General features: G+C 39.3%; 6 protein-coding genes and 1 long non-coding RNA gene across 8 annotated transcripts; 2 read left to right on the top strand and 5 right to left on the bottom strand.

Moving 5' to 3' along the window:
- Nucleotides 1–326: 326 nt before the first annotated feature.
- Nucleotides 327–2,180, bottom strand: LOC111801085 (uncharacterized acetyltransferase At3g50280-like). The gene is made up of 2 exons (XM_023685057.1): nucleotides 1,686–2,180; nucleotides 327–1,587 (listed from the first exon to the last, which is right to left on the bottom strand). Exons 1-2 carry the CDS (start codon nucleotides 2,112–2,114, stop codon nucleotides 571–573), a joined length of 1,446 nt encoding a protein of 481 aa, XP_023540825.1. The 5' UTR covers nucleotides 2,115–2,180; the 3' UTR covers nucleotides 327–570.
- Nucleotides 2,181–7,040: 4,860 nt separating this feature from the next.
- On the bottom strand, nucleotides 7,041–8,541 carry LOC111799642 (transcription factor DIVARICATA-like). The gene is made up of 2 exons (XM_023683065.1): nucleotides 7,726–8,541; nucleotides 7,041–7,577 (listed from the first exon to the last, which is right to left on the bottom strand). Exons 1-2 carry the CDS (start codon nucleotides 8,124–8,126, stop codon nucleotides 7,190–7,192), a joined length of 789 nt encoding a protein of 262 aa, XP_023538833.1. The 5' UTR covers nucleotides 8,127–8,541; the 3' UTR covers nucleotides 7,041–7,189.
- A 329-nt stretch (nucleotides 8,542–8,870) lies between these two features.
- On the bottom strand, nucleotides 8,871–10,391 carry LOC111799656 (transcription factor DIVARICATA-like). Its single transcript, XM_023683087.1, has 2 exons — nucleotides 9,556–10,391; nucleotides 8,871–9,407 (listed from the first exon to the last, which is right to left on the bottom strand). Exons 1-2 carry the CDS (start codon nucleotides 9,954–9,956, stop codon nucleotides 9,020–9,022), a joined length of 789 nt encoding a protein of 262 aa, XP_023538855.1. The 5' UTR covers nucleotides 9,957–10,391; the 3' UTR covers nucleotides 8,871–9,019.
- A 797-nt stretch (nucleotides 10,392–11,188) lies between these two features.
- On the bottom strand, nucleotides 11,189–13,415 carry LOC111799981 (laccase-4-like). Its single transcript, XM_023683538.1, has 6 exons — nucleotides 13,306–13,415; nucleotides 13,031–13,182; nucleotides 12,704–12,948; nucleotides 12,475–12,603; nucleotides 11,471–12,397; nucleotides 11,189–11,371 (listed from the first exon to the last, which is right to left on the bottom strand). Exons 1-6 carry the CDS (start codon nucleotides 13,393–13,395, stop codon nucleotides 11,241–11,243), a joined length of 1,674 nt encoding a protein of 557 aa, XP_023539306.1. The 5' UTR covers nucleotides 13,396–13,415; the 3' UTR covers nucleotides 11,189–11,240.
- LOC111799982 lies at nucleotides 12,782–13,767 on the top strand. Its single transcript, XR_002815946.1, has 2 exons — nucleotides 12,782–13,227; nucleotides 13,347–13,767. It is a non-coding gene; the product is annotated as an uncharacterized LOC111799982 (long non-coding RNA).
- A 998-nt stretch (nucleotides 13,768–14,765) lies between these two features.
- LOC111799979 (protein NRT1/ PTR FAMILY 8.1-like) lies at nucleotides 14,766–17,596 on the top strand. 2 transcript variants are annotated; one of them, XM_023683536.1, is made up of 5 exons: nucleotides 14,766–14,951; nucleotides 15,355–15,497; nucleotides 15,572–15,789; nucleotides 15,923–16,476; nucleotides 16,564–17,596. In XM_023683536.1, the coding sequence occupies exons 2-5, from the start codon at nucleotides 15,392–15,394 to the stop codon at nucleotides 17,393–17,395; spliced, it is 1,710 nt and encodes a 569-aa protein (XP_023539304.1). In that variant the 5' UTR covers nucleotides 14,766–14,951; nucleotides 15,355–15,391; the 3' UTR covers nucleotides 17,396–17,596. The 2 variants fall into 2 exon arrangements, with proteins under 2 accessions (XP_023539304.1, XP_023539305.1); XM_023683537.1 differs by having other exon boundaries at nucleotides 15,340–15,497.
- Nucleotides 17,597–18,076: 480 nt separating this feature from the next.
- Nucleotides 18,077–20,482, bottom strand: LOC111799978 (UPF0503 protein At3g09070, chloroplastic-like). Its single transcript, XM_023683535.1, has one exon. It carries the CDS (start codon nucleotides 20,352–20,354, stop codon nucleotides 18,417–18,419), a length of 1,938 nt encoding a protein of 645 aa, XP_023539303.1. The 5' UTR covers nucleotides 20,355–20,482; the 3' UTR covers nucleotides 18,077–18,416.
- Between the last annotated feature and the right edge of the window lie 3,836 nt (nucleotides 20,483–24,318).

The raw sequence follows: 24,318 nt of genomic DNA, 5'->3' as shown, positions 1-24,318 counted from the left end.
ATTGAACTTCGCTCATATCACACTTTCTCCCTTACAAATTCAGCTGCTTTGGTTACACCATTTTTGGCCATTCCCCCTTTTGTGACAAGGACTGCGCCTCACCATCTCCCACCTGCGTTGTCAACATTTCATTGGACCATTCCAAGCCATTCAAATTCCACATTTGCCCTTCCGTTCCATCCCGTAGCGTCTAAAATTCGTTAAGTGTGACATGAATTTAATATCTTAATTAATTGATGAGTAAATTATAATTCAAAATTTCGACTAGAAATTAAATATTAAAATAAGGAGAGTGGAATACAATTATTTATTATTTTTTTTTTTCATCACGTGGGAAAGTTACAAGCTATAAAGATCACGGACAACCTAGTAAACATAATTATAAGATAAACGCCGCCGTTTTATGTTTCTTAATCAAATTCCACACACTCGCTCACAGTTTTAGAGACGATTTGGAACTTTATATATAATATAATATAATATAATATATATTGTTTTTTTTTTTTTTTACTTTTTACCCCTAAACGGTAATTGGTTCGTCGGAAGATATTTTACTCTGTGGGTCCCACCTCATACTGTAGTTGTTGAGACATACTGCATAAAATCTGGGTCCCGCTCGAGGCCGGCCATTGTTTCCGGCGAGAGAACGATTTCCAGATCGATGCTGCCGTTACCATCTCGACCGGGGAAGGCGGAGATCTTGCCGTCGAATTTGTTGGCTCTTCCGCTTCGGACGGCGATTGGACGGCCCCAACCGAAATCGTTGTCGTACATCGGAAATCTCGGCGAGCTGCCCATGGTGATTGACGCACCGTCGTTGTTTCCGAGAGGGAATAGCCGTGGATGGCTCTCCCAATTGGCGATTTCCCGGCGGACGGTGGCATCATCGTATGCCACTACGTTTTTATGCAGCAGATCGGCGCACCACCAGAGATCGTTCGACAGAAGCTCTCCGACCGACGCCACCGTCGGAGTACTCTGTATCGCGTTGCCGAAGTAATACGGCTCCAGCCGTGGATTCAGCCGGTGACGGCAGTTCACCGCTATACGAAACGTCGTCGTTTTAGACGGGTCTAGTTTCCTCGCACGTGTCACAGAGCGCCACAATTGTCCGCACAACGATTGGAAAGACGAAATCTCAGCCGTCCGATTTGGGACGTTAGTTTTAATCAAATTCTCCAAGACGGACGTTATATTCCCGTTGACGGTTTTCCAACTGTCATTCCCCTGTTTCCCCAAAATCTCAACAGCGTCGGCAAACCCATTGACCGGCTTCCGTCCGGCGATCTGGTTGTTCGTGTTGGCCTTCAGCTTCAGCTTCAAAATGGATTCTCGCGTAAAGTGAAAAATCCTCTCTCTCAACGGCTCATCGCCGTTGAACGTCACCACCGGACCACCTTCGGGAAATTTCAGCACCGCCGGCGAGTTAAAAACAGTGTCTCTACAGAAATCCGGCGACTTCGATATCTTCTTAGTCCCTTTGCAAATTTCAGCCAATGTGTTGAAAAAGTGCCAGAAAGAGGTCCCGTCGGTGACAGCATGGTTGACAGTACACCCAACAAACACTCCATCAGCTAGCTCCGTCACCTATCAAAACCAAATTCAAATATTCCGCCGTCAAATTCCAAAACAGGGGATTCATTGTTTGAGACATGTTACATTCATTTAAAACATCACGAACAAACCTGAACAGCTAGCAAGGGCTTAAAGTGGCCGGAGTAGCTAATAGTGTGATCGAATTGAAAAAACTCCTTGAAGTAATCGGGGACATCGCCGGGAGAGATAAGGGTATTAAGAGTGATATGTTTAGCCTTCGCCTCAATGAATTCAACCCCGGAATCATTGCAAAGTATGTGAACATGGCTGTCGGAGTCAGTGGAGAAGCGGCCGGCGAGAGGGGGGAAGTGGGAGAGAGTGGCGGAGAGAGCTCGTTTGAGAAAGGAGAAGAAATCAGAAACAGAGTAAGGAGGAGAAGGAAGAAGAACACCCTTTTGAATATAGTGACAGGAGAGCATCGGAAGATCGGAAACAGAGAGCTTGAGGGAGGCGAGGGAGGAAGGTTGATCGGGAAAAACAGAGCATCGAGAGAGAATAGAAACGGAAGAGGAAGGCATGGTTGGGTTCGGTTCGGTTCGGTTCGGTTGGGTTCGGTTGTGGAAATTAAGGTTGGGACTGAAAGGGAGAGGGAGGGGGAAGGGAGAATATATAGGAGTTGGATTCATGCACTTTGAGTACTTGGGGGAATTGGGATTGGACCTACAAAAATAATTATTAATATAAAAATGATTAATATATGTGTCAGCTTTGGAATGGATGACGTGGCGAGAAGAGAATCCAGTCAGAAGGGGAGACTAAGGTTGAAGAAGGACACATGGATTCTTTACTCTGCCCAACACTAAAAAACATGATCCCTTCCATCTTTGTCGGACCAAAATAATTAAAAAAATATCATCTTGATGTTAGGGAAATTAGCAAATTCTTAAAATATATATATATATATATATATATATATATATATATATATATATCATATTTGATTTTGTATTTAATGGAAATTTATCGTTGTTGTCACGTAAACGACGAGTATTGCGTTAGCGTGCAGTTTTGCTTTATTTTGTAGGTCACGTTCTTCCCTTTGTTGTCATGTGAATGTCAGCTATTGCAACACTCGAGTAAATGAGGAGTATATGAATGGACTGATGTCACATTCGAATGAGAGTAATACTAGCTATACCAACAAGGTACAACTTCGTTTCCCGTAGCTTAATCATAAGAATTCCAAAGGTAAGCATGCTTTGTTATGAATCACGTCTCTCCACAATGGTATTATATTGTCCACTTTGAGCATAAGCTCTCGTAACTTTGCTTTGGGCTTCTCAAAAGGCTTCATACCAATGGAGATAGTATTCTTCACTTATAAACTCATGATCTTCGACTAAATTAACCAATGTGAGACTCATTCCCAATAATCCTCAACAATTCTTCCCTCGAACAAAGTACACTATAAGCCTCCCCTTAATCGAGCCTCGACTCCTTTCTCTAGAGCCCTGAGACTTAGGGAGCTCTCGAATAGCCTCCCCTTAATCGAGGCTCGACTCCCAATAATCCTCAATATGCTTTGCTAAGAGTAGTTTTCTGTTGAGTGATTTCTTGAGAATTTTCGTAGGAAGCACGGGAGTGAGGACAAAATATACTGAAAAAATACGTATTGTTTTGTGGAGATAGTCTGCACTCCTAGAAGTGAGGAATGAGTGACAGGATCATGTTGCAAGGGAATGTCAGGGCCATTAAGTGCTAAATCTGGATTCTAAATCTTTACCATGGGTCATTATCGCTACGCTATCTATTTGAATTTTGGGAACAATATCACTAAACTTGTCGTTTATCTCCTTTAATGATGTGGAGACTAGTAAAAGTAAGAAGTTGAGATTGGATAAAACTCGATCCATGAATAATCATATTCACTCAGTTGAGCTGATCCATAATTAGTTGAGCTAACGTTGTTCATATCATCTTTATATTAATATTAATTACATAAAAGTGTTACATTATTGTAAAATGGCGGCTAAATGTTCCTTAAACACTGTAATCATTAGCCTTTACAAATCACGAATACTAAGAAAAAAAGAAAATTGGTTGGGATTGAATAAAACCCAGACACATAGAGGTCTACATTGAAAAGACACAACTCAAGAACATCACTACATCACCCCTTTAATGTTCTTGTTCATGCACCTCAACCAACAACACCTCCCTTCTCTCTTGTCTTCCCCTATCCTTACCCTTTTTTCTTTTCTACTCTTCTTGATTCGATCAAATGATTTAGCTACCGACAATTGGTTTCTGATATCCCACATCGATTAGAGAGGAAAACGAAAAATTTCTTATATGGGTGTGGAAACCTCTTCTTAGTAGATGTGTTTTAAAATCGTGATATTGATAACGATACTGTAACAACCCAGATCCACCGCTAGCAGATATTGTTCTCTTTGGGCTTTCCCTTTCGGGTTTTCCCTCAAGGCTTTAAAACGCGTGTGCTAGAGGAAGGTTTCCACACCCTTATAAATGGTGGTTTGTTCTCCTCCTCAACCAACGTGGGACATCATAGATACGTAACGGATCAAAGCGGACAATATCTCCTAGCGGTGAGTTTGAGTTATTACAAATGGTAGCAAAGCTAGACACTGGGCGGTGCGTCATCGAGAACGTTGGACCCTCAAGAGGGGTGAATTATGAGATCCCACATCGGTTGAAGAGGGAAACAAAACATTCCTTACAAGGGTGTGGAAACCTATCCTACTAGACGCGTTTTAAAACCGTGAAGCTAATAACGATATGTACCAGGCCAAAACAGACAATATCATAGATAATATCAGCTAATTATGAACTTGAATTGTTACATAGTTAAATCATAATCATATATTTTCGATTAAGAGATGAGTAGTTCAACTCTCTCCTCTCTTACTCGTTCTTGAACTAAAAAGAAACCGACAGTATTCATTTCCATCTACCCTTCTCTTATTTTATCATTCAATCATTCAATACGAACTCAAAAACTAAAGTATCCACACATGTTATACATTAAGTCTTCATCATTGATAATCATTGTGAGATATGCCCACAATTATTGGATCTATACTATATTTATTAATCAATGAAGCTGGTTTTGTTATGCAAGCATCAAATATGTGCATGATGTGCATGTGAGTATATACTTCTTCTATCAAAAATAACATAACGATTTTGACAGAATCGAAGATCGAGGCAACCGACGATTCTATTTTTGAAAAATAAATGAATAATTCAAAAAACAATCACTATTATTTGATTTGGTGACTTGTCACGAACATGTAAAGCGAGATTACAAGGTGATAAGAGTCTCGTAAGAATTAGGGTTTTTCCTTTACGTAATTGTTAGTTATATTCGTTTGGATATAAAACATTATGGGAGACAAAACATAGTGGGTTTAGGAAAATGCTAATTCAAATAATAATAATAATTAAAAACTTAATTATTTGAATAATATGGGTATGAATATGTAATTAATTAAAGTCGAATCTCAATTATTTGTAATTTGATTTTAATTTATTTTTGAGAATTTGTTAAGGACACTAATATTTAATATTTAAAAAATAATAATAGGTTTGAAAGTTGAAGGGTAAAGTTGGAATTATTTAGCAAATTTGTATGCCAATAATTTTGGTGCAAAATGATGATAGCAGAGAAGAAAGGTTGTGAAGCTTATGAACACCCACGTGAAGGAAAACCAAGTTGTGTCTGACTGATCTGAATCTGAATCAGATCTCATCCCCTCTCCATTATCCATCAATCCATTAATCACCCCCAAATAGTTTTTGTTGCGTCGATATGACGATCGGCTCAAGCCCACTGCTACTAGATATTGTTTCGTTCTCCTCTCGAATCGATGTGGGATCTCACAATGAGGAGCGTTAGATGAATACGGCCCTCCACAATGGTATGATATTGTCCGTTTTGCTTTGGGCTTCCCCAAAACGCCTCATACCAATGGAGAGAGTATTTCTTGATTATAAACCCATGATCATTCCTTAAATTAGTCGACGTGGGACTTTCATCATCCAACAAGGTGGTTTTCACACCCTTAATAAGCGATGTTTCGTTCTTCTCTCCAACCAATGTGAGATCTCACAAATCCATCTCCCTTGAAGGCTAGTATCGCCCGGTGTCTAGCACGGATACCATTTGCAACAGCCCAAGTCCACGACCAGTAAATATTGTCCTCTTTAAGCTTTTCTTTTAATGGATTCCCCTCAAGGTTCTAAAATAGATAGGAAGAGATTTCCACACCCTTATAAGGAATGATTCGTTCTCGTATTCAACCAATGTGGGATCTCGCAATTCACCTCAGAAGTCTAGATGCCCAGCTTCTAGCTCTAATACCATTGGTAAGAATTTAAGTGCACAGCTAGTAGATATTCCCTTACAAGTTTTAAAACGGGTTTGTTAAGAAGAGATTTTCATGTCTTTATAAAGAATGTTTCGCACTCCTCTTCAACTGATATGGGATCTCACATATATTCAGTCATTCGTTCACATTCTCTTAAATTGAATAGAGATTGGATTTGGATATGACGTGGAATCGGCACTGGACCTAGAACACCTAAATGGATAAGTTAGAGTGTGTGTATATGCATATGAAGGCAAAATCTTGTAGATTTAGTTACTTTATGGTTTGGTGTCGTTTAGCAAAAGCAATTGAGTGAGGCATGAGGGTGGAAGGCTTTTTGGGTTAGGAATTACAGACAAGCTCCCAATGTTGCTACAATTTGACCACCAACAACCTGACACTAACCCAGATTGGGAGTAAATTTATAACGAAGGTGGGACGAATATTCCCACAGCTATATCTCTCTGTGAGGGCCATTATTGAGAGGGAATGAACTGGCCCATGCGAAGACAGCTACAACCTCCAACCAAAACATGACAACTCGAAGCACCTAAGGCCTACACAGCTTTCCCACAAGCTGCCTCTTCCATTTCTTCCATGGTTTCATGACGCCCACTACCTGTTCGATGAAAGTCCTCAAAGAACCGAGATGCGCAGAGGTGAGGCAGGGCAGGTGGGGTGGCTTAGCTAAGTGCTGCGAAATGAGAAAGGAAAAGAAAGTGGTGAGTGGGTTATGGATAATGATTGTGGTGGGGCACGTTGTGAGTGTGTTGCGCAGACAGTGATATCTCTATAGACATCAACTAAACTAAAACCAAACCAAACCAAACCAAACACATAAACCCCACCTTTTCCCCCTACAATGCATGTGGGATCTTCTCATTCTTCTTTCCTTTTCCTCCTCTCTTCATTATTTTCTTAAACCCATAGCCCTCGTGCTCGTGTTTCTTTGTCCATCATTTCTCATTCTCCTGTCCCTTCATACGTCTTTTAACTGTTACCAATTACTGACTTACATGATATTAAGCATAAGCTCTAGTGGTTCTGTTTTTAGTTTCTAAAAAATGTCTTTGGACCCAAGTACGCGTTTCAGTCCCCCAATAGCCCGGCCCAAGCCCAAACATAGTTGTCTTGGATATTCATTTTAAGTTTATTACATTAATTAAGACTACACATTGACATGTCCATCTTTACCACATTTATTTACCAATAATATAAGCATACAATCTAATTAATTCAAAACCCAAATTCTAACCATATCCTCACTTGTATTGTTGCTCCCTTTGCACTTGAAAAACATTGGGGCTGTAAGGACTAATATTTTGGCAGCCATGGATGTTGCCTCCAACAAAGATTCGGTCTTGTAATAGCTTAGGTCCGAGTGAAGAGATCCCACAAATTGGTGTCACGCTATCGTATGGAATTGGGGAATGAGTGTTGGTATTGGGTTGAGTTAGGATGTCGGGAAGATTGACGGTAGTGATATCATGGATGCTTGATCTTCTTCTGTCTTTCCCTCCTGTGAGTTGTCTGATGAAATACTTCTGGGCGTGGCTAGCTACTTGCGTTGGAGTTCTTGTCGTGACGAAGTTACGAGAAATGTTTCGCCAATCTCCTTTACCGTACTTCTTTAGGCCCATCAAGAATTGCCTGTAATTTTAGTCATATTGAACTATCACTACATGAGCTCGAAACTAACTAAAATAGTGAAATAACCACGTAAAAATGAAACCCATATCAAAGTTAATTTCATTTTCCAAAATTTAGAGTTAAATTTCTCAAGCAGAGTTTATCAAACCTGTGTTCTTCTTCAGTCCAAGGGACTCCCTTTTTCCTTTCATGATCGGAAGGCCGACCGGAGACCCCTCTCTTCCCGGCGCCGCCGTAAACCGACCCAAACCCACAGCCGTCATTTGACCATTCCAACACAAAAGAGTTGCCAGTAGCGTACCCCGGAATCGGAACCAGCCCTGCTTCAATATCACTCACATCCGCCACTAACTCTCTGTAATGTTTCATCACGTCGCCGACGGTTTTTCCGGGAATCATGGCGGCGACTTTCAACCACCGGTCCGAGGAATCACTGTCAAACAAAGCCAAAGCATTTTCGAACCGCTTGTTCTCCTCCACCGTCCAGTTGGAGCAGCTGGAGCTTCGACGGTCGGTCGCCGGAGACAGAGTTCCAATTCCTCGTTTCATCAACCCAATTTAGAACAATTCAAAAAACAAAACACATAGCAGTGGAAGAAATCAAAAACCCATAAAAACCCAGTTGAAGAAATGCATGAACTTCAAGAATTCAACACCAATTAGATCCAAAACTAAACAGATCGCAAGAAATTGAAACAGAGGAAGAACAGAGCCAAAATATTCGAGATAGCCCACCAAAATCAACCAAAGAACTTGATCGAACCATACGAAAAACAAAATGGGTTTCTACAGAAAGAAATTAAACAACAAAATTTAGGTTGAGAAAGCGAAAAACATTGATTGGTGCTGCCGGTGGGATCGAGATCTATGGGACAAGAACAAGGCACATAATGAAAAGAGACATAAATTGAGTAAAAGCTGTCGAATTTTGATTGGTGGATATGGAATTTGTAGGGACATTTAAGCTTAATTGGAGAAAAAAAAAATCAGAGAAANAAACCAAACCAAACCAAACACATAAACCCCACCTTTTCCCCCTACAATGCATGTGGGATCTTCTCATTCTTCTTTCCTTTTCCTCCTCTCTTCATTATTTTCTTAAACCCATAGCCCTCGTGCTCGTGTTTCTTTGTCCATCATTTCTCATTCTCCTGTCCCTTCATACGTCTTTTAACTGTTACCAATTACTGACTTACATGATATTAAGCATAAGCTCTAGTGGTTCTGTTTTTAGTTTCTAAAAAATGTCTTTGGACCCAAGTACGCGTTTCAGTCCCCCAATAGCCCGGCCCAAGCCCAAACATAGTTGTCTTGGATATTCATTTTAAGTTTATTACATTAATTAAGACTACACATTGACATGTCCATCTTTACCACATTTATTTACCAATAATATAAGCATACAATCTAATTAATTCAAAACCCAAATTCTAACCATATCCTCACTTGTATTGTTGCTCCCTTTGCACTTGAAAAACATTGGGGCTGTAAGGACTAATATTTTGGCAGCCATGGATGTTGCCTCCAACAAAGATTCGGTCTTGTAATAGCTTAGGTCCGAGTGAAGAGATCCCACAAATTGGTGTCACGCTATCGTATGGAATTGGGGAATGAGTGTTGGTATTGGGTTGAGTTAGGATGTCGGGAAGATTGACGGTAGTGATATCATGGATGCTTGATCTTCTTCTGTCTTTCCCTCCTGTGAGTTGTCTGATGAAATACTTCTGGGCGTGGCTAGCTACTTGCGTTGGAGTTCTTGTCGTGACGAAGTTACGAGAAATGTTTCGCCAATCTCCTTTACCGTACTTCTTTAGGCCCATCAAGAATTGCCTGTAATTTTAGTCATATTGAACTATCACTACATGAGCTCGAAACTAACTAAAATAGTGAAATAACCACGTAAAAATGAAACCCATATCAAAGTTAATTTCATTTTCCAAAATTTAGAGTTAAATTTCTCAAGCAGAGTTTATCAAACCTGTGTTCTTCTTCAGTCCAAGGGACTCCCTTTTTCCTTTCATGATCGGAAGGCCGACCGGAGACCCCTCTCTTCCCGGCGCCGCCGTAAACCGACCCAAACCCACAGCCGTCATTTGACCATTCCAACACAAAAGAGTTGCCAGTAGCGTACCCCGGAATCGGAACCAGCCCTGCTTCAATATCACTCACATCCGCCACTAACTCTCTGTAATGTTTCATCACGTCGCCGACGGTTTTTCCGGGAATCATGGCGGCGACTTTCAACCACCGGTCCGAGGAATCACTGTCAAACAAAGCCAAAGCATTTTCGAACCGCTTGTTCTCCTCCACCGTCCAGTTGGAGCAGCTGGAGCTTCGACGGTCGGTCGCCGGAGACAGAGTTCCAATTCCTCGTTTCATCAACCCAATTTAGAACAATTCAAAAAACAAAACACATAGCAGTGGAAGAAATCAAAAACCCATAAAAACCCAGTTGAAGAAATGCATGAACTTCAAGAATTCAACACCAATTAGATCCAAAACTAAACAGATCGCAAGAAATTGAAACAGAGGAAGAACAGAGCCAAAATATTCGAGATAGCCCACCAAAATCAACCAAAGAACTTGATCGAACCATACGAAAAACAAAATGGGTTTCTACAGAAAGAAATTAAACAACAAAATTTAGGTTGAGAAAGCGAAAAACATTGATTGGTGCTGCCGGTGGGATCGAGATCTATGGGACAAGAACAAGGCACATAATGAAAAGAGACATAAATTGAGTAAAAGCTGTCGAATTTTGATTGGTGGATATGGAATTTGTAGGGACATTTAAGCTTAATTGGAGAAAAAAAAAATCAGAGAAATTAAATAATTAATTAAACTTTATAAATCAAATTGAGATGTTGAAGAACAGGTCAATATTAAAATCCGCTAAGAATTTAGATTATTTTGTTGGAGATAAAGACAAAGTGGAAATCAGCTCATTTTTTATTTTTATTTTTATTTTTATTGTGACATTAATCATTACAAAGTTATTATACTAATTAATTAATTAATTAATTAATTAAAGTGAAAAGGAGACCACAAAATCAGGATCATCTCGAGGTCTCTGTCATCACTCACAAATAACAACCCACCAAGTACAGCTGCTTCATAATTGTATATTTATTTTAATTAATTCCTTTATTTTTTTTAATTTTTTTTCTATTATCTTTCATTTATTTATTTACTTAATTTCGCTTTGACCTTTCTCCCTTCTGACACCTGTCCCTGCCTCGTTGTACGGACAAAACAAACAAGTATTTTTTGTTTTAAAAAAATTCAAACATGAGATTAATTAATAATTATCTCATCTGTTCATAAAATTCCACCACAAATTAATTTTAAAAATAAAAAATAAAGTCAACCCGCCTTATACATTATCCACTCTCAAACGCTATTTGACTTTTAAAAAATATATATCGTCACATTTTTAATTATATAAGTATATAAGTAAATGACGGTGCGTGATATATATATATATATATATATATATGATCGGATTAAGGTGAGTGACTAAAAATACAAAATATATATAATAATAATACAAAAGAAAAAAATGAAAAGAAAATTCCATTAATAAAATAAAAGAAACAATTTATAAATGATGTGTATAAAAGCAAAAATTAAATTTGTTTATTCTTATTATTCGTTTCCTGTGGATTAACATTTTGGGAGGTCGCTCGGAGGCGGTAGAAGCGAGTGTTTGGGGCCTTTCCCGTTTTCCACCATGAACGCCATCTTCAATCCCCAAGTCGTATGGATTTCCAAATGGCAATGCATGAACCATACTCCTACAAGGTGAAATTAAATCAAAGCCCTTTCAATTTCGCTTCAATAGTTTTAAGATTTGAACAACAACTCGACACAGGGTTGGTTCATATTCTGTTTACCTGGATTGTCCGCACGGAATCTTATTGCTGTCCATCCACCTGATGGAACTCCGATTGTGTTCCTCTCTACTGGATCCACGAGATTGAATTTCTTAGGGTCGGTTTTAGGGTTGAAATTGCCGACCCCTCGACCGACTTCGAAGAAATTGAATCCGTGGAGATGAATGGGATGGTTTTCTGGGGTTACGATTCCTGTATCTTGTAGAACTAGTTCCACTGTGGAGTTGTATTTTAATTTGTAGAGCTTGGTTCCACTTGTGGTCTGCAAATTTTTAGGTCCGGGCCCTGTGTAGTTGAATTTGTGAGGGGGTTTTCCTGGAAAATCTGTGGTGAAAACGCCGTTGATTTTGAAGAAATGTGCTTGTAGAAGAGCGGTTGTGGGCATTGTAAAAGTGACATTGTTAATACTAGCTACTACTCTGCTTCCATTGCCGGCCTTGCAAGTTGGACATGGGTTGATTCCCAGCCCTACAGTGAACAAGAGATGGTGGTCGATTGTCAATGGAACATTGGCAGGGTACTTTTTGGAGTTCAAGCTTCTGAGGGCATTTGTGAAGGCGTTGGCAATTTGTGTAGCGTTTTGGGGAGTGGGGTTGGTGCTTGTTGTGAGGGATGAGGCCATTGTACCGGTGTAGTGCACCGTGGCGGTAGCGGTCTTGTTATCGACCGCAATGGGAGCGTCCATGAATGGAGAGACAGCCACCATGTATTTGCCGGAGTTTTTATCCGTGGTTAAGAGGACGTTGGTGGTCTGGCCAGGAGCAACTAGAACTGTGTCTGTTTTGAATGGTTTGACATATGTGGCGTCGACTTCTACGACTGTTAACTTGTGTCCAGCGACTTTGAAGAACAGTTCTTCATTGAGTGCAGCGTTGATTATGCGTAGTAAATAGGTCTTTCCTTTTTGAACAGGCAATGTGAAGCCCCCTGATTACCAAAAAGAACAACATTAGAAGATCCATCTGAGAAAAGTTCGAATTGGGTCAGTTTCTTGATGGAATTACTTTGTGAAGGACAATTTGACATGGACCCTGAAAGGCCATTGATGGTGTGAGCATCGGAGACATTTGGTGCAAGTCCCGACTTGAGAGCTTCGTTGATCACAGCTTCGGTATCTGATTTCCACCACTCAGCTACACAAATTCAAATCGCCATACATTCCCAAAAGCAAGTCAAAATCTCTATTTTCTAAAAGGGTAGAAAGGAGAAGTAGTGAACTTTTGAGGTTCATACCAAGCACAAGGACAGTTTCTTTGTGAGGTGTAGGGAATGGATAAGGCACACCAAGCTTCGGCAAGATGACAATGGCACCATGGACAGTGGCTCTAAGCCAGAGAATATGAGCATGCCAGAAGAGCGTGCCTCTTTGGCCAGTGATGGTGAAGTTGTACACGTAGCTTTGCCCCGGTTGAATCGGACATTGTGTGATGTATGCAGGTCCATCAGCCCAGCCAGTTCGGAGTTGCCTGATTCCATGCCTATACCACCAACATTGTATTCATAAGACTGAGTTATCAAACTCCATTACAATACATAGAATATGATTTTGTGGGAACTCACCAGTGAATGGAAAGGTTATATTTGACATGGTTGACGACTTTGACGAGAACGGTATCGTCTTCTCTAGCGTAAAGGGTTGGTCCAGGGAAGAGGCCATTAACGGTGACAATGGGCTTGCTTGAGCATAGTCTGGTTGCCTTCCTCAACACCACCTGCCACCCAAAATGGCTCAATATCAGTCATCACAACAGAAACAGGTCATTCGAAGGCCCTGTTTCTTAATAATTATGTTTTAACTTTTAGGAAAGGAGAAAAGTAAAGAAGGGGAAGCTTACATTGAACTTATAATGACGAACTGTGGACTCGGCCAAAGCAGGAAGAAGGCAGCAAAGTGCGAAGAGAACAAAGCATCTGGAGGACTCCATTGAAGGGCTGTGGGGAAGAAATGAAGAAGAAGAAGAAGAAGAAGATGATGAGAAGGATGGGCATGCAAGTCAGGCTTATATACAGAAACTCAAAATAAGGTATTAAGGGAATAAATCTATGTTTTGTTGCCATGTCGTTCTTTCGCAGTTAGGTGATAAGTTAAAACATGACTTCATACAAAAGGATTTTCAGATCAAACCACAATCCGCTGCACCATTTTCTTTTTCCCTTTTTTTCTTTCTTTCTGATATTATTAAACTTAGTTTATTATAATATTCTGGATTCTATCTAAAAAGTAAAAATGTTCATTTTCCAAGGTGTAATTAATTACGATGGTGACAATCAATATATCCCATTTTCATTTCCTTTTTCGTGACAAGTTGAGAACAATCAATTTGAAGGGGGAAGGGTATGAATGATATTTGTTCCAACCAGTCGTGTGTAACAACCTAAGCCTACTGTTAGCAAATATTGTTCGTTTTGCCTCGTTACGTATTGTCGTCAGCTTCATGGTTTTAAAAAGCAACTATTAGGGCCAAGTTTTTGAATGTTTTGTTCCCTTCTCTAACCCATATAGAATCTTACAATTCACCCTCTTTGGAGCCAGTGTCCGCTGACACTGACTTTGATAACATTTGTAACAATCTAAACTCATCGCCAACAGATATTGTTCACGTTAGTTCATTATGTATTATCATTAGCCTCATGATTTTAAATGCGTTTGGTAGGGGGAGGTTTCCACACCTTTATAAGAAGTGTTTCGTTCCCCAGCCTCATGATTTTAAATGTTTGGTAGAGAGAGGTTTCCACCTTTATAAAAAGTGTTCCGGTCCACCCCTTGAAGGCCAGCGTCTGGTTTTGATATCATTTGTAACAACTAAAACTAAAGGGAGTTAACGTTTTGTATATCGCGTATCAAATAGGAAAATCCATTATGGATGCAAACCAAAATTGATGTGAGTTTATATTAATAATATTTAATAATCCAAAGTTAGAAATTTAAAAATAATAATAATAATAATAGCAACAACCAGTTTTAAGTTTATTATGAAACTTAATTTTTAATAACATTAATTATTTGTATAATGATATTAGCTATTTCAATTTTAAAAATATATTCCAAACCCTTCACGTGTTTTTCAATCTTTTTAGCTTTTCTTAACTTACAATATACACATTTCAAAATTAAAATGTTTAATTTCAACAAATTACTATATTTAGTTATTTAAAGAATCAACCATTATTAAAATTTCAAATTCATATTTATTTTTTATATTAAATCGAATAATTTTAAAATAAAATTAAAAAAATAGTTATTTAATTATTATTATTATTATGATGATAATCTTGCAACGGATTAACAAAATTTATGAATTGAACGATCGGCCAACCAAAAGCTACTTTTGGTTTTGCAGTTTCATTATGTGATTAAATGTGTTGAGTGTTTGGCTGTGACGAACAAGAAGCGGGCTGCTCTCTCTGTCATTGTTTTTCTCGCGCCTTCATCTTCTTCAACTCATCGCTCTGATCCCTTTGTTTGCTCTTGTTCTTCAAGGTTTTTGTTTCTACACTTTCATAAACTTCAACCCTTTTCATTATTTTCGATCATCTCAAGAGGGTTCGCTTTGGATCTTCCAGAAATCACTTGATTCTGTTTGCGTTGTGATTGATTTTATATATTGATTTTGAGTTCTTCAAGCATGTGATACGATTCAGTGTTCTCTGTTTTATTTGTGTTCTTTGATTGCGACACTCAAACCTCGGAGTGATTAAAAATTAAGTGCGTTGAATTTTAAATTCATTCGTGGAAAAGGGCAAGTTCATCCGTACCCTTTTATTATTTTAACCAAATTCAAACAATCAGAGTTCAAAAGTTGAATGTGGTTTTGGATTGTTCTTGCCCTCGAGATTATTAGGTTCTAATTTTACTGATTGGGGTTTAGTTTTTTAATCAACAGGCTCAGTAGGTATTAGCATATCAAGAGGAACTTTACAATGGCAGAAGATGATGTGTATACAAAAGATGGTACCATTGATATTCATAAGAATCCTGCTAATAAGAAGAAGACTGGAAAATGGAAGGCTTGCCGCTTCATTCTTGGTATGTTTACTCTGTTCTTAACGTTTAATTTTGATTGTTCTTTGCTGAAATTTGTAACGATGATGTTTGTAAAGGGAATGAATGCTGTGAAAGATTGGCATATTATGGGATGAGTACCAATCTAGTGAACTATCTTCAAATACGTCTTAACATGGACAATGTAGCTGCTTCAAATAGTGTTACTAGTTGGTCAGGAACCTGCTACCTTACACCATTGATTGGAGCTTTCTTGGCTGATGCTTACTTGGGAAGATATTGGACCATTGCTAGTTTCTCAATCTTCTATGTCTTTGTAAGTTTTTCTTGTCGAAACGGGCGAAAAGAGAACGAGTTGTTCTTCAAATCACATAAGAACTTGAACTGGGTTGGCTTGAGTCAGTGGCTGCATTGTAGTGATACCATGTTTATGATATATGGTTTTGCAGGGCATGACATTGTTGACGATGGCTGCTTCAGTCCCTGGATTGAAGCCATCTTGTGACAATACTGTTTGCCATCCAACTGGAGGTCAAACTGCTGTCACCTTCATAGCACTTTACTTGATCGCCCTCGGGACCGGGGGAATCAAGCCATGTGTGTCGTCGTTTGGGGCCGATCAATTCGACGAAAATGATGAAGGCGAAAGGAAGAAGAAAAGCTCCTTCTTCAATTGGTTTTACTTTTCAATCAACGTTGGTGCAATGATTGCCTCCTCAGTTCTAGTATGGATACAAATGAATGTAGGGTGGGGGTGGGGCTTTGGAGTTCCTGCAGTAGCCATGGCCATTGCTGTAGTGTTTTTCTTCTCCGGTAGCTCGTTATACCGTCTGCAAAAGCCAGCAGGAAGTCCTCTCACAAGAATCTTGCAAGTTATAGTTGCAGCTTGTAGGAAACATGGAGTACAAGTTCCAGAGGATAAGTCTCTCCTTTACGAGACTGCTGATGATGTCGAGTCGAAAATCGAAGGAAGTCGCAAGCTCGAGCACACGAACGAGTTAAAGTAAGTATATTATTGGGATCAGAATCGAAGGAAGTCGAAAATCATGGAGAGATTCTTATATTATCCAAATTGGTTACATTTTTTCAGGTTCCTAGATAAGGCTTGTGTATTGAGGGAAAGTGATGGAATGAAGGGGCAAGGGAATGCATGGATACTTTGTACAGTGACACAAGTTGAGGAGCTGAAAAGCATTATCAGGTTGTTGCCTGTGTGGGCGTGTGGAATAGTATTTTCAGCAGTGTATAGCCAAATGAGCACCATGTTTGTTCTACAAGGTAATATAATGGATCAGCACATTGGGGCAAGTTTCAAAATTCCATCGGCCTCGCTTTCGATCTTCGATACCCTCAGCGTTCTCTTTTGGGCTCCCGTATACGACAGACTCATCGTCCCAATGGCGAAGAAGTTCACGAACAATGAGCGTGGCTTCACACAGCTACAACGGATGGGAATAGGACTTGTCATATCTGTTTTCTCCATGGTTGCAGCAGGTGTGTTGGAAGTTTTCAGGCTGGAGTATGTGAGGAAGAACAAGCTATACGATGCGGAGTACATTCCGATGTCGATATTCTGGCAAGTTCCACAGTATTTTTTGATCGGATGTGCAGAAGTGTTCACTTTTATAGGACAGTTAGAGTTTTTCTATGACCAAGCACCGGACGCAATGAGAAGCATGATGGCTGCTCTGTCGCTCACAACGGTTGGATTGGGAAACTACTTAAGCACATTGCTTGTTACAATCGTGACGACCGTGACAACGAGACACGGGAAGCTCGGGTGGATTCCTAATAACTTAAACAAGGGACATCTCGACTATTTCTTCTGGCTGTTGGCCATTCTCAGCGTCCTCAACTTCTTTGCCTATCTCTTTGCGGCTAAGTGCTATCGCTACAAAAAGGTAACAGGTCATTTGCGCTGAAAAAACCAACTTCAATGCTCAGTTCTTAGCTTTTTAATTACATTTACGTTGGATTTGCTTTGCTTTGAATCACTTGTTGGGATTGTTTCTTTTGTTCTTCATTAGTTGCTTTGTTGACTTTGAGGCCTAAATTATTGATTGGGTTTTTGTTTCCAACAGTGTTAAATGTGTGGTTTGATTAATGAAAATATGTTTGGGTTAGGTGAAGAATCATTGCTAATCTTAGAAAAATGGCTGAATGGCTCATGTCTCAACCTTAAACAGGGCTGTCTGTTCAAATTGTTCCCACTTATTTAGCATTTTGAGGATGCCAGCCCCAAGGGTTTCCATGATTGTGTCCCAAAATGTCTCACTAAAATCCACCCTCTTTTTTGGACTAATCAACTCCATGTTCACACTTTCTTTTTAGATTAACTAAGCGTCGATCGGGTTTGTGTTTCGGCTGATTAGTCTAGGTATTTATTCGGTTGATTTCATTCTTTTTTTAGTTCAATGTTGAGAATTTGAATTTCGCGAAACTTACTCGGTAAAGAATTTTGCTACCTTAGAACTGTTATAGTTACGAGCCGCTGTTCACCGAGACTTACGGTAGTCTGTCTATCATGAACTTCCTTCCTTAAGGTTGAGACAAGCCTGCCACTAAAATTTACAATTCTGGTAGAAAGCTTTTGACTTCATTTATTTCAAGAAATTGATGTCACATCAGTGATGTTGATATTAGCAAACAAAAGAAACAAGAATCACTGTGTTTCATGATTTGTTTTTCTTTCTTTTGGGCATTGCCTGTCTCATCGGAAGTTGGTAGCTTAGAACAAACAATGAAATCACAGGAAGAATGAAAATTTTAAGCGAATTAAGAAGCGTTCTTCGTTCTTCGTTCTTCGTTCTACTGAGAAATGGAAAAATAAATAATTCTCAAGAAACCCATTAAAGAAAACGCTTGACCAAAGAACAGATATCAACTTTAAACCAGCAAAACGAGTTTTTTGAATTGAATCCTCCACCCCCAATCAATTCCAGTTTAATACAGTCGAAGAACACTTCTAGCAATGGAGTGTGCTTGATTGGGTTTCACCTTCCCGGCGGAAGAGCCTCTCCGGCTGTCCTTCATCGGCGTCATGTAGAATCGGAGAAGACCATTGTCGACATTTGTCAGAGAATGTCGAGCACTGTGGTTCCTCACCAACACTGGCTGCTGCTGCTGCTGCTGCTCCTGTTCTTTCTTCTTCTTCCCATTCCCATTGCAATCTGCATTGCTTTTCCTTGAACTGCTACTGAAAGATCCACCCACCATACTTGCACTCCTCCAACTCACACTACTGTTACTCCTAAACATTTTGGGGTTGAATCCTCCTTTCACATCCATACTCTGTTCGCCTCGCAACTCCGGCCACGACCCTGAAAACGACCGCTCCACACCATTGCGTCTGCTCACGTCTTCCTCATCATCTTTGTTTCCTCCACGCCGGTTAATCAATCCCCATATGCTCCAACCCTTCCCCCACCGGCGGGATTTTTTTGACTCCTCTTTCCGATTCCCTGTCGCATTCACTGACGCTGTGTCGTTAAATCCCATATCGAAGGTCCCGGAGCAGTCGTCTCGCACTGAATTGGAGTTCGAGTCTCTATCTGGGATGGATAGTTTTGGGCCATGGCTGATATCTGTTCTTGCAGGGGAAACTTTGGCGTTTGAAACGGATTTCATCTCATCAATCTCTGCTACCACCGCCGCGGCGGCCTTTCTGATGGAGTTGGACCGATCGAGGCTCTTCCGCCGACGGGAAGAGGAGTCTAAATAGTAATCCCGGGTCTGCGATGTCCCCCCCGGGATATTCTCTTCTTCATTGGTTGAACTCAGGGAGTCTTCGACGGGAATTTGAGTATCGGAACGGAAGACACTGATAGGAGCATCTTCAACGACGGAAAGCATGGTTGGCATTTTCGGGAACGTTCTGCTTATCAAATACCCGTCCCATGAAGCCCTAGGTTCGTCGAAAGAATAGCGGGGATCGTCGAAGGACATTCGCCCGGCGTCGAGAGAGAATCTCGGATCAATATCGCAGGATCGTCGGCCGAAGCCGTAATCGGCAATTTCCGACTGAGTTTCTCTGAAATGGCGTCCGATTGGCTTCTCTACCGGCAATGTCGTAGATCCAGCGCCGCTTCTCTGCTTCTTCCCTTTCTGCTTATCCCTCCATTTCTGCAGCTTCTTGCTGAAGACCGAAGCCGCCGACAAGAAGCTCCCGGCAATCTCCTTCAAATCCCTTCCGGAGGGCTTCTTCGTGTGCGAATCAAGATCTATATGATCCTTCATGGTTTTGAAATCCTCTTGAAGTTGCACCGATTCTCGCTCGAATTCAACCCGAAGTTGTTCTTCTTCGACGATTTCCTGAACTCCGTTTTCGATCACAACATCCACCACAATGGGCAGTTCAGAAACCCTAATTTCCGCTTCGCTCTTCGGTTCCGGTTCAAGACAGGAAGAAGAACTCGGCTCGTCCTCCAAATTCTTACTCTCGGAAGCAATTTCAAAACCAGGAACAGGAAGAGGTCTAGAAGAAGAAGAAGCAGAGGCGTCCTGGGAGAAGAAAGAGCAGAGAGTGTTACGAAGACGAACGTCGCAAGATTTCCTGTGCGGCTCAGAAACGGCAGAAAAGGGTTCGTTCTTAGAAGCAGAGAAGGATTTAGTCCGACGAAGCTCAGGGAAGAAAGAAGAGGGACGAGTAGTAGGAGGACCGGGCCGGAAAAGGGACTTAAGAGCAGAGGCAGCAGTGGAAGGGGGTTTCCGGGAAGAGGAGGAAGAGGAAGAAGACGAGTCGATTAGAGAGAGACGCTCGCAGAGACATAATTGGCAGAAAGGGGCGAAATGCTCTTGAGGGTGTCGTGGACAGGGGACGGCGACAGCGGAGGAAGGAGGAGGAGGTGGTGGTGGTTGTGCGGCGGCGGTGGAGGGATTCATAACACGGAGAAGGAGAAGCTATGGAAGAATGGGAAATGGAGAGAATGCCATGATAGGATATTGGGAAGAAATTTAGAAAGAAGGAATAAGGAAAGTGAATTATTCATTATTATTCTTAAGCTTTTCCCTTTTTCTCTCTCTTCTCCTCTCTTCTGTTTCAACGGACACCAGCAGAGAGAGAAGAGAGAGAGAGAGATTTTACACAAGCACTTGGGATGCCCCCACACATGTTGTGTTGCCTCCTCTTTTTTTTTAATATAAATTTACCACCCGACACCTAGTGGTGTGTCAGCAAGGACGTTGGCCTCGAAGGGCTGAACACTAGACGGTGTGTTATTGAGGACGATGGATCTCAAATGGAGTGGACTTGGTGCCAACAAAGACATTGGCTCAAAGGAGGGCAGACACTGGGCAAGGCACAATCGAGGACGCTATGCCCTGAAGAGAAGTGGACACCAAACAGTGTGCCATCGAGGATGTTAGCCCCTGAGAAGGGTAGAGTATGCTAGCGAGGACACTAGGCTCCAAAAGGGGTAGGCACTGAAGAGTGTGTTATTAAGCACGCTGGGTGTGATGTCCCACATTGGTCGGGGAGTAGAACAAACCACCATTTATAAGGGTGTCGAAACCTTCCCCTAGTAGACGCGTTTTAAAGCTTTGAGGGGAAGTCCAACTAGCGGTGGCCTTGGGTCGTTACAAATGGTATCAGAGTTAGACACCGGACGATGTGCTAGCCTTCTCACTGTTCCCCGAAAGGGGGGTAGACACGAGGCGGTGTGCCAGTAAGAATGCTGGGCCCCAAGGGGTAGATTTGGGGGCGGTCCCACATCAATTCGAGAAAGGAAAGAGTGCCAGCGAGAACACTGGGTCCTGAAGGGGATGGGTCCTGAAGGGGGATGGATTGTGATGTCCCACATTAGTTGGGGAGGAAAACAGCAGACGCGTGTTAAAGTCTTGAGGGAGCGAGGACACTGGGTCCTGAAGGGGGGTGGATTGTGATGTCCCACATTAGTTGGGGAGGAAAACAGCAGACGCGTGTTAAAGTCTTGAGGGAAAGCCCATCTGCCAGCGGTAAACTTAGGTTGAATTGGGTATGAAAATGTAAATAAATAGATATGTGTATGAAGCATGTGGGAATGATTAGAAAATTAGTAAAATTGTGAGGACTAAAAAGCAAAGTAAAAAATAAAATTGATTGTGAGTAATATAATTGTTGTAATATCTCATTCTTTTTTTCACATTTCGCTTTCTTTATTTATTTATTATTACTATTATTATTATTATCCTTTTCACTTTTTTACTTTTTACTGTTTGCGTGATGTGCTGTGTTGGGTTTCTTTTTGTTTTTTCAATCTCTTTTTTCTCTTTACCAAATCAAACAAAACATTTTTGGTATTAAAAAATAAATATAAATTTCTTTTTATACACGCTTCATTTCATATTCTCGACTCTTCTACTTACCTCTTATCCGTTAAAAAAAATTATTTAACGTAGCTCTCACGTTATTCCTATATTTACACGTATAGCTTGAAACTACGGTCTTTTTTCGGTCCGTTGTGAATTTTGTTTAAATTAAAAGGGTGTAATTTATTTGTTTTTATAATTAAATATNTTTTTTTTTTTTTTATTTATTTAGGGAAAAGAAAGGGATGTTTGCGATGGCGGTTCATAAAAATAGTGACCTTTTCATGGAAAAGTAAAAGTAAAAGTAAAAAATAAAAATGATGACAAAAGGTCTCGTCCCTGATTTTGCGAGCAAGAAAAGAAATTTCAATTATTGTTCACTTATTAATTTCACAAATATAAATAAATTCATATTCCCCTTCAAAAAATTAAAAAAAAATCAAAATAAGATATTAATTTTTATTACAATATAAAAAAAAATGAAAAACTTGAATATCCACCATCTTCGCAAGCACTCGCTCTTTTGTCCCATCAATGTGGGGCCCCAACATTGATGTGGGACCTCCCAATCCACGCCCTTCGGGGCCCAAACTCATTCCCTTCTCCAATTGATGCAGGACTCCCCAATCCTTCCCCCTTCAGGGTCAATCCACCCTCCTTTGAGAACCAGACTCGTTCCCTTTTTCAATCGATGTAGGACTCTCGAATCCACCCCTTTCAAGGCCCAGTATCCTTGTTGGCACACCGTCTCATATCTGCTCCTTTTCAAAACTTAGCCTCCTCGCTAGCACATTACCTCATGTCTGTCTCTAATACCATTTGTAACAGTTCAAGCCCACCATTAAAAGATATTGACCTCTTTAGACTTTCCTTTTCAAACTTCCTTAAAGTTTTTAAAACACGTCTTCTCAAAAGAAGTTTTTACATCATTATTTTCCTCTAAAAAAACATAAATGTGACAAATTGTGTCGAGAGGAATATCCACTTTAATGTTTTATATTTTTTCCAAATCTAATAATGTTCCTGTTTTATTCCAACTTATAAGTCCCCACCAAATTTTTGTACATTTATTTGTCTCTCTTTTCAATTCAATCATTCTTTATTAATATGTATAAATAAATAAATAAATAAATAAAATAAAAAGGGTGAAGTGGTAATAAGCCCATTCATACTTTTTTAGTTAATTATTAATGTTACCTAATTACCTTACTATATCATTATCATTCATTATTACATTTACTTCTATTTTTCTTACCTTTTTTACTCGAACACTGTAAATATTTTTATTTTACTAATCAAATCTCTATTTTATGGCTGCATACACGTGGCAAAATACTGGCCTTAGGATTTTGAATGAATATTATTTGTGGAATCCCAAGAAAAAGAATGTAGAATTTGACATTAAAAACACTACAGACAAAATCAAAGAGCCCACCACATCTTATCATTTTTAATTCTCTATTTATTATTTTCATTTATATAAATACTAAACAAATCACAAATTATTGTTTAATTTCAATATAAATTTAGAAACTATGGGCCGACAAAATTGGAGACATATATTCAATGGGCCGCGGCCCAAATACAATTTATTGAGAAGATGGGTCAAAATTTGTATCAACTTTTAAGAGATTTAGAGGAATTAAATTATTTTATTCTTGTAATAAATTTTATGTCACATAAGTCAACAACTAAATTTATTGTCCTAATAAAAATGGTATAATTGAAAATTATCTAAGGTAAAAGATTCATATATCTAATTTCAACCTATAATCTTTAATTCAATAATAATTAACTAAATATCTTTAAATTATTTTATTTTGCTATTTACTTTCAATAATAATTGACACGTAGTCTTCGCCAAAACATTATATGATATTTATATGATTTATGTCAATGAGGTTGATCTCTTTTTCTTCACAGCTGTCGATTTTGAGATTGACCTTCAAAATTGGGTAGCTGAGTTGGAGGGAAAGTTTTGGCTCAATTATTAAAAAAAACCATTTTTTTTTTATTAAAAAATATATTTTTTTAATAATTGACACATCAGACGGTGTTGGAATGTCAACGCGAACCACGTTGGATATTATACAAAAATATGATTATCTCTAATTTCCACGGCAGATTTTATATGATTTTCTTAATATTTCGTGATCAAGAATAATAAAAATATTAACTATAATATTTTTTTAATAATAAATAATAATTGGTGATCTTCATGCGGATCACGAGATTTAATTTAAATTATTAATTTTGTGATTCAGATTTTGTATAGCTCATATACTTTAAAATAGTAATGGTAATACGTCATTTTAATTTTTTAAATTGTCTCATCTCATATAGTTCTCTAATTATTATTATTATTATTATTTAACTTATTTGAATTCTTTAAACCACGTATAATTGAAGATTAAATAGATACGATAGAGTAAATTTAAATATCTATTAAAATTTAATTATAATTTACGACATTTTAAATTTATGTCTAAAATATCTGAACGTTAAAATTGGCTTTTAATTTTTTGCTGATATTAAATTGAATTTTGTCTATTATGTCCGT

The sequence above is a fragment of the Cucurbita pepo genome, chromosome LG08 (genome assembly GCF_002806865.2).
Source record: "Cucurbita pepo subsp. pepo cultivar mu-cu-16 chromosome LG08, ASM280686v2, whole genome shotgun sequence".
Taxonomy (NCBI): Eukaryota; Viridiplantae; Streptophyta; class Magnoliopsida; order Cucurbitales; family Cucurbitaceae; genus Cucurbita; species Cucurbita pepo.
The sequence above is the reverse complement of the archived record's forward strand: the minus strand, read 5'-3'. Positions and strand labels throughout refer to the sequence as shown.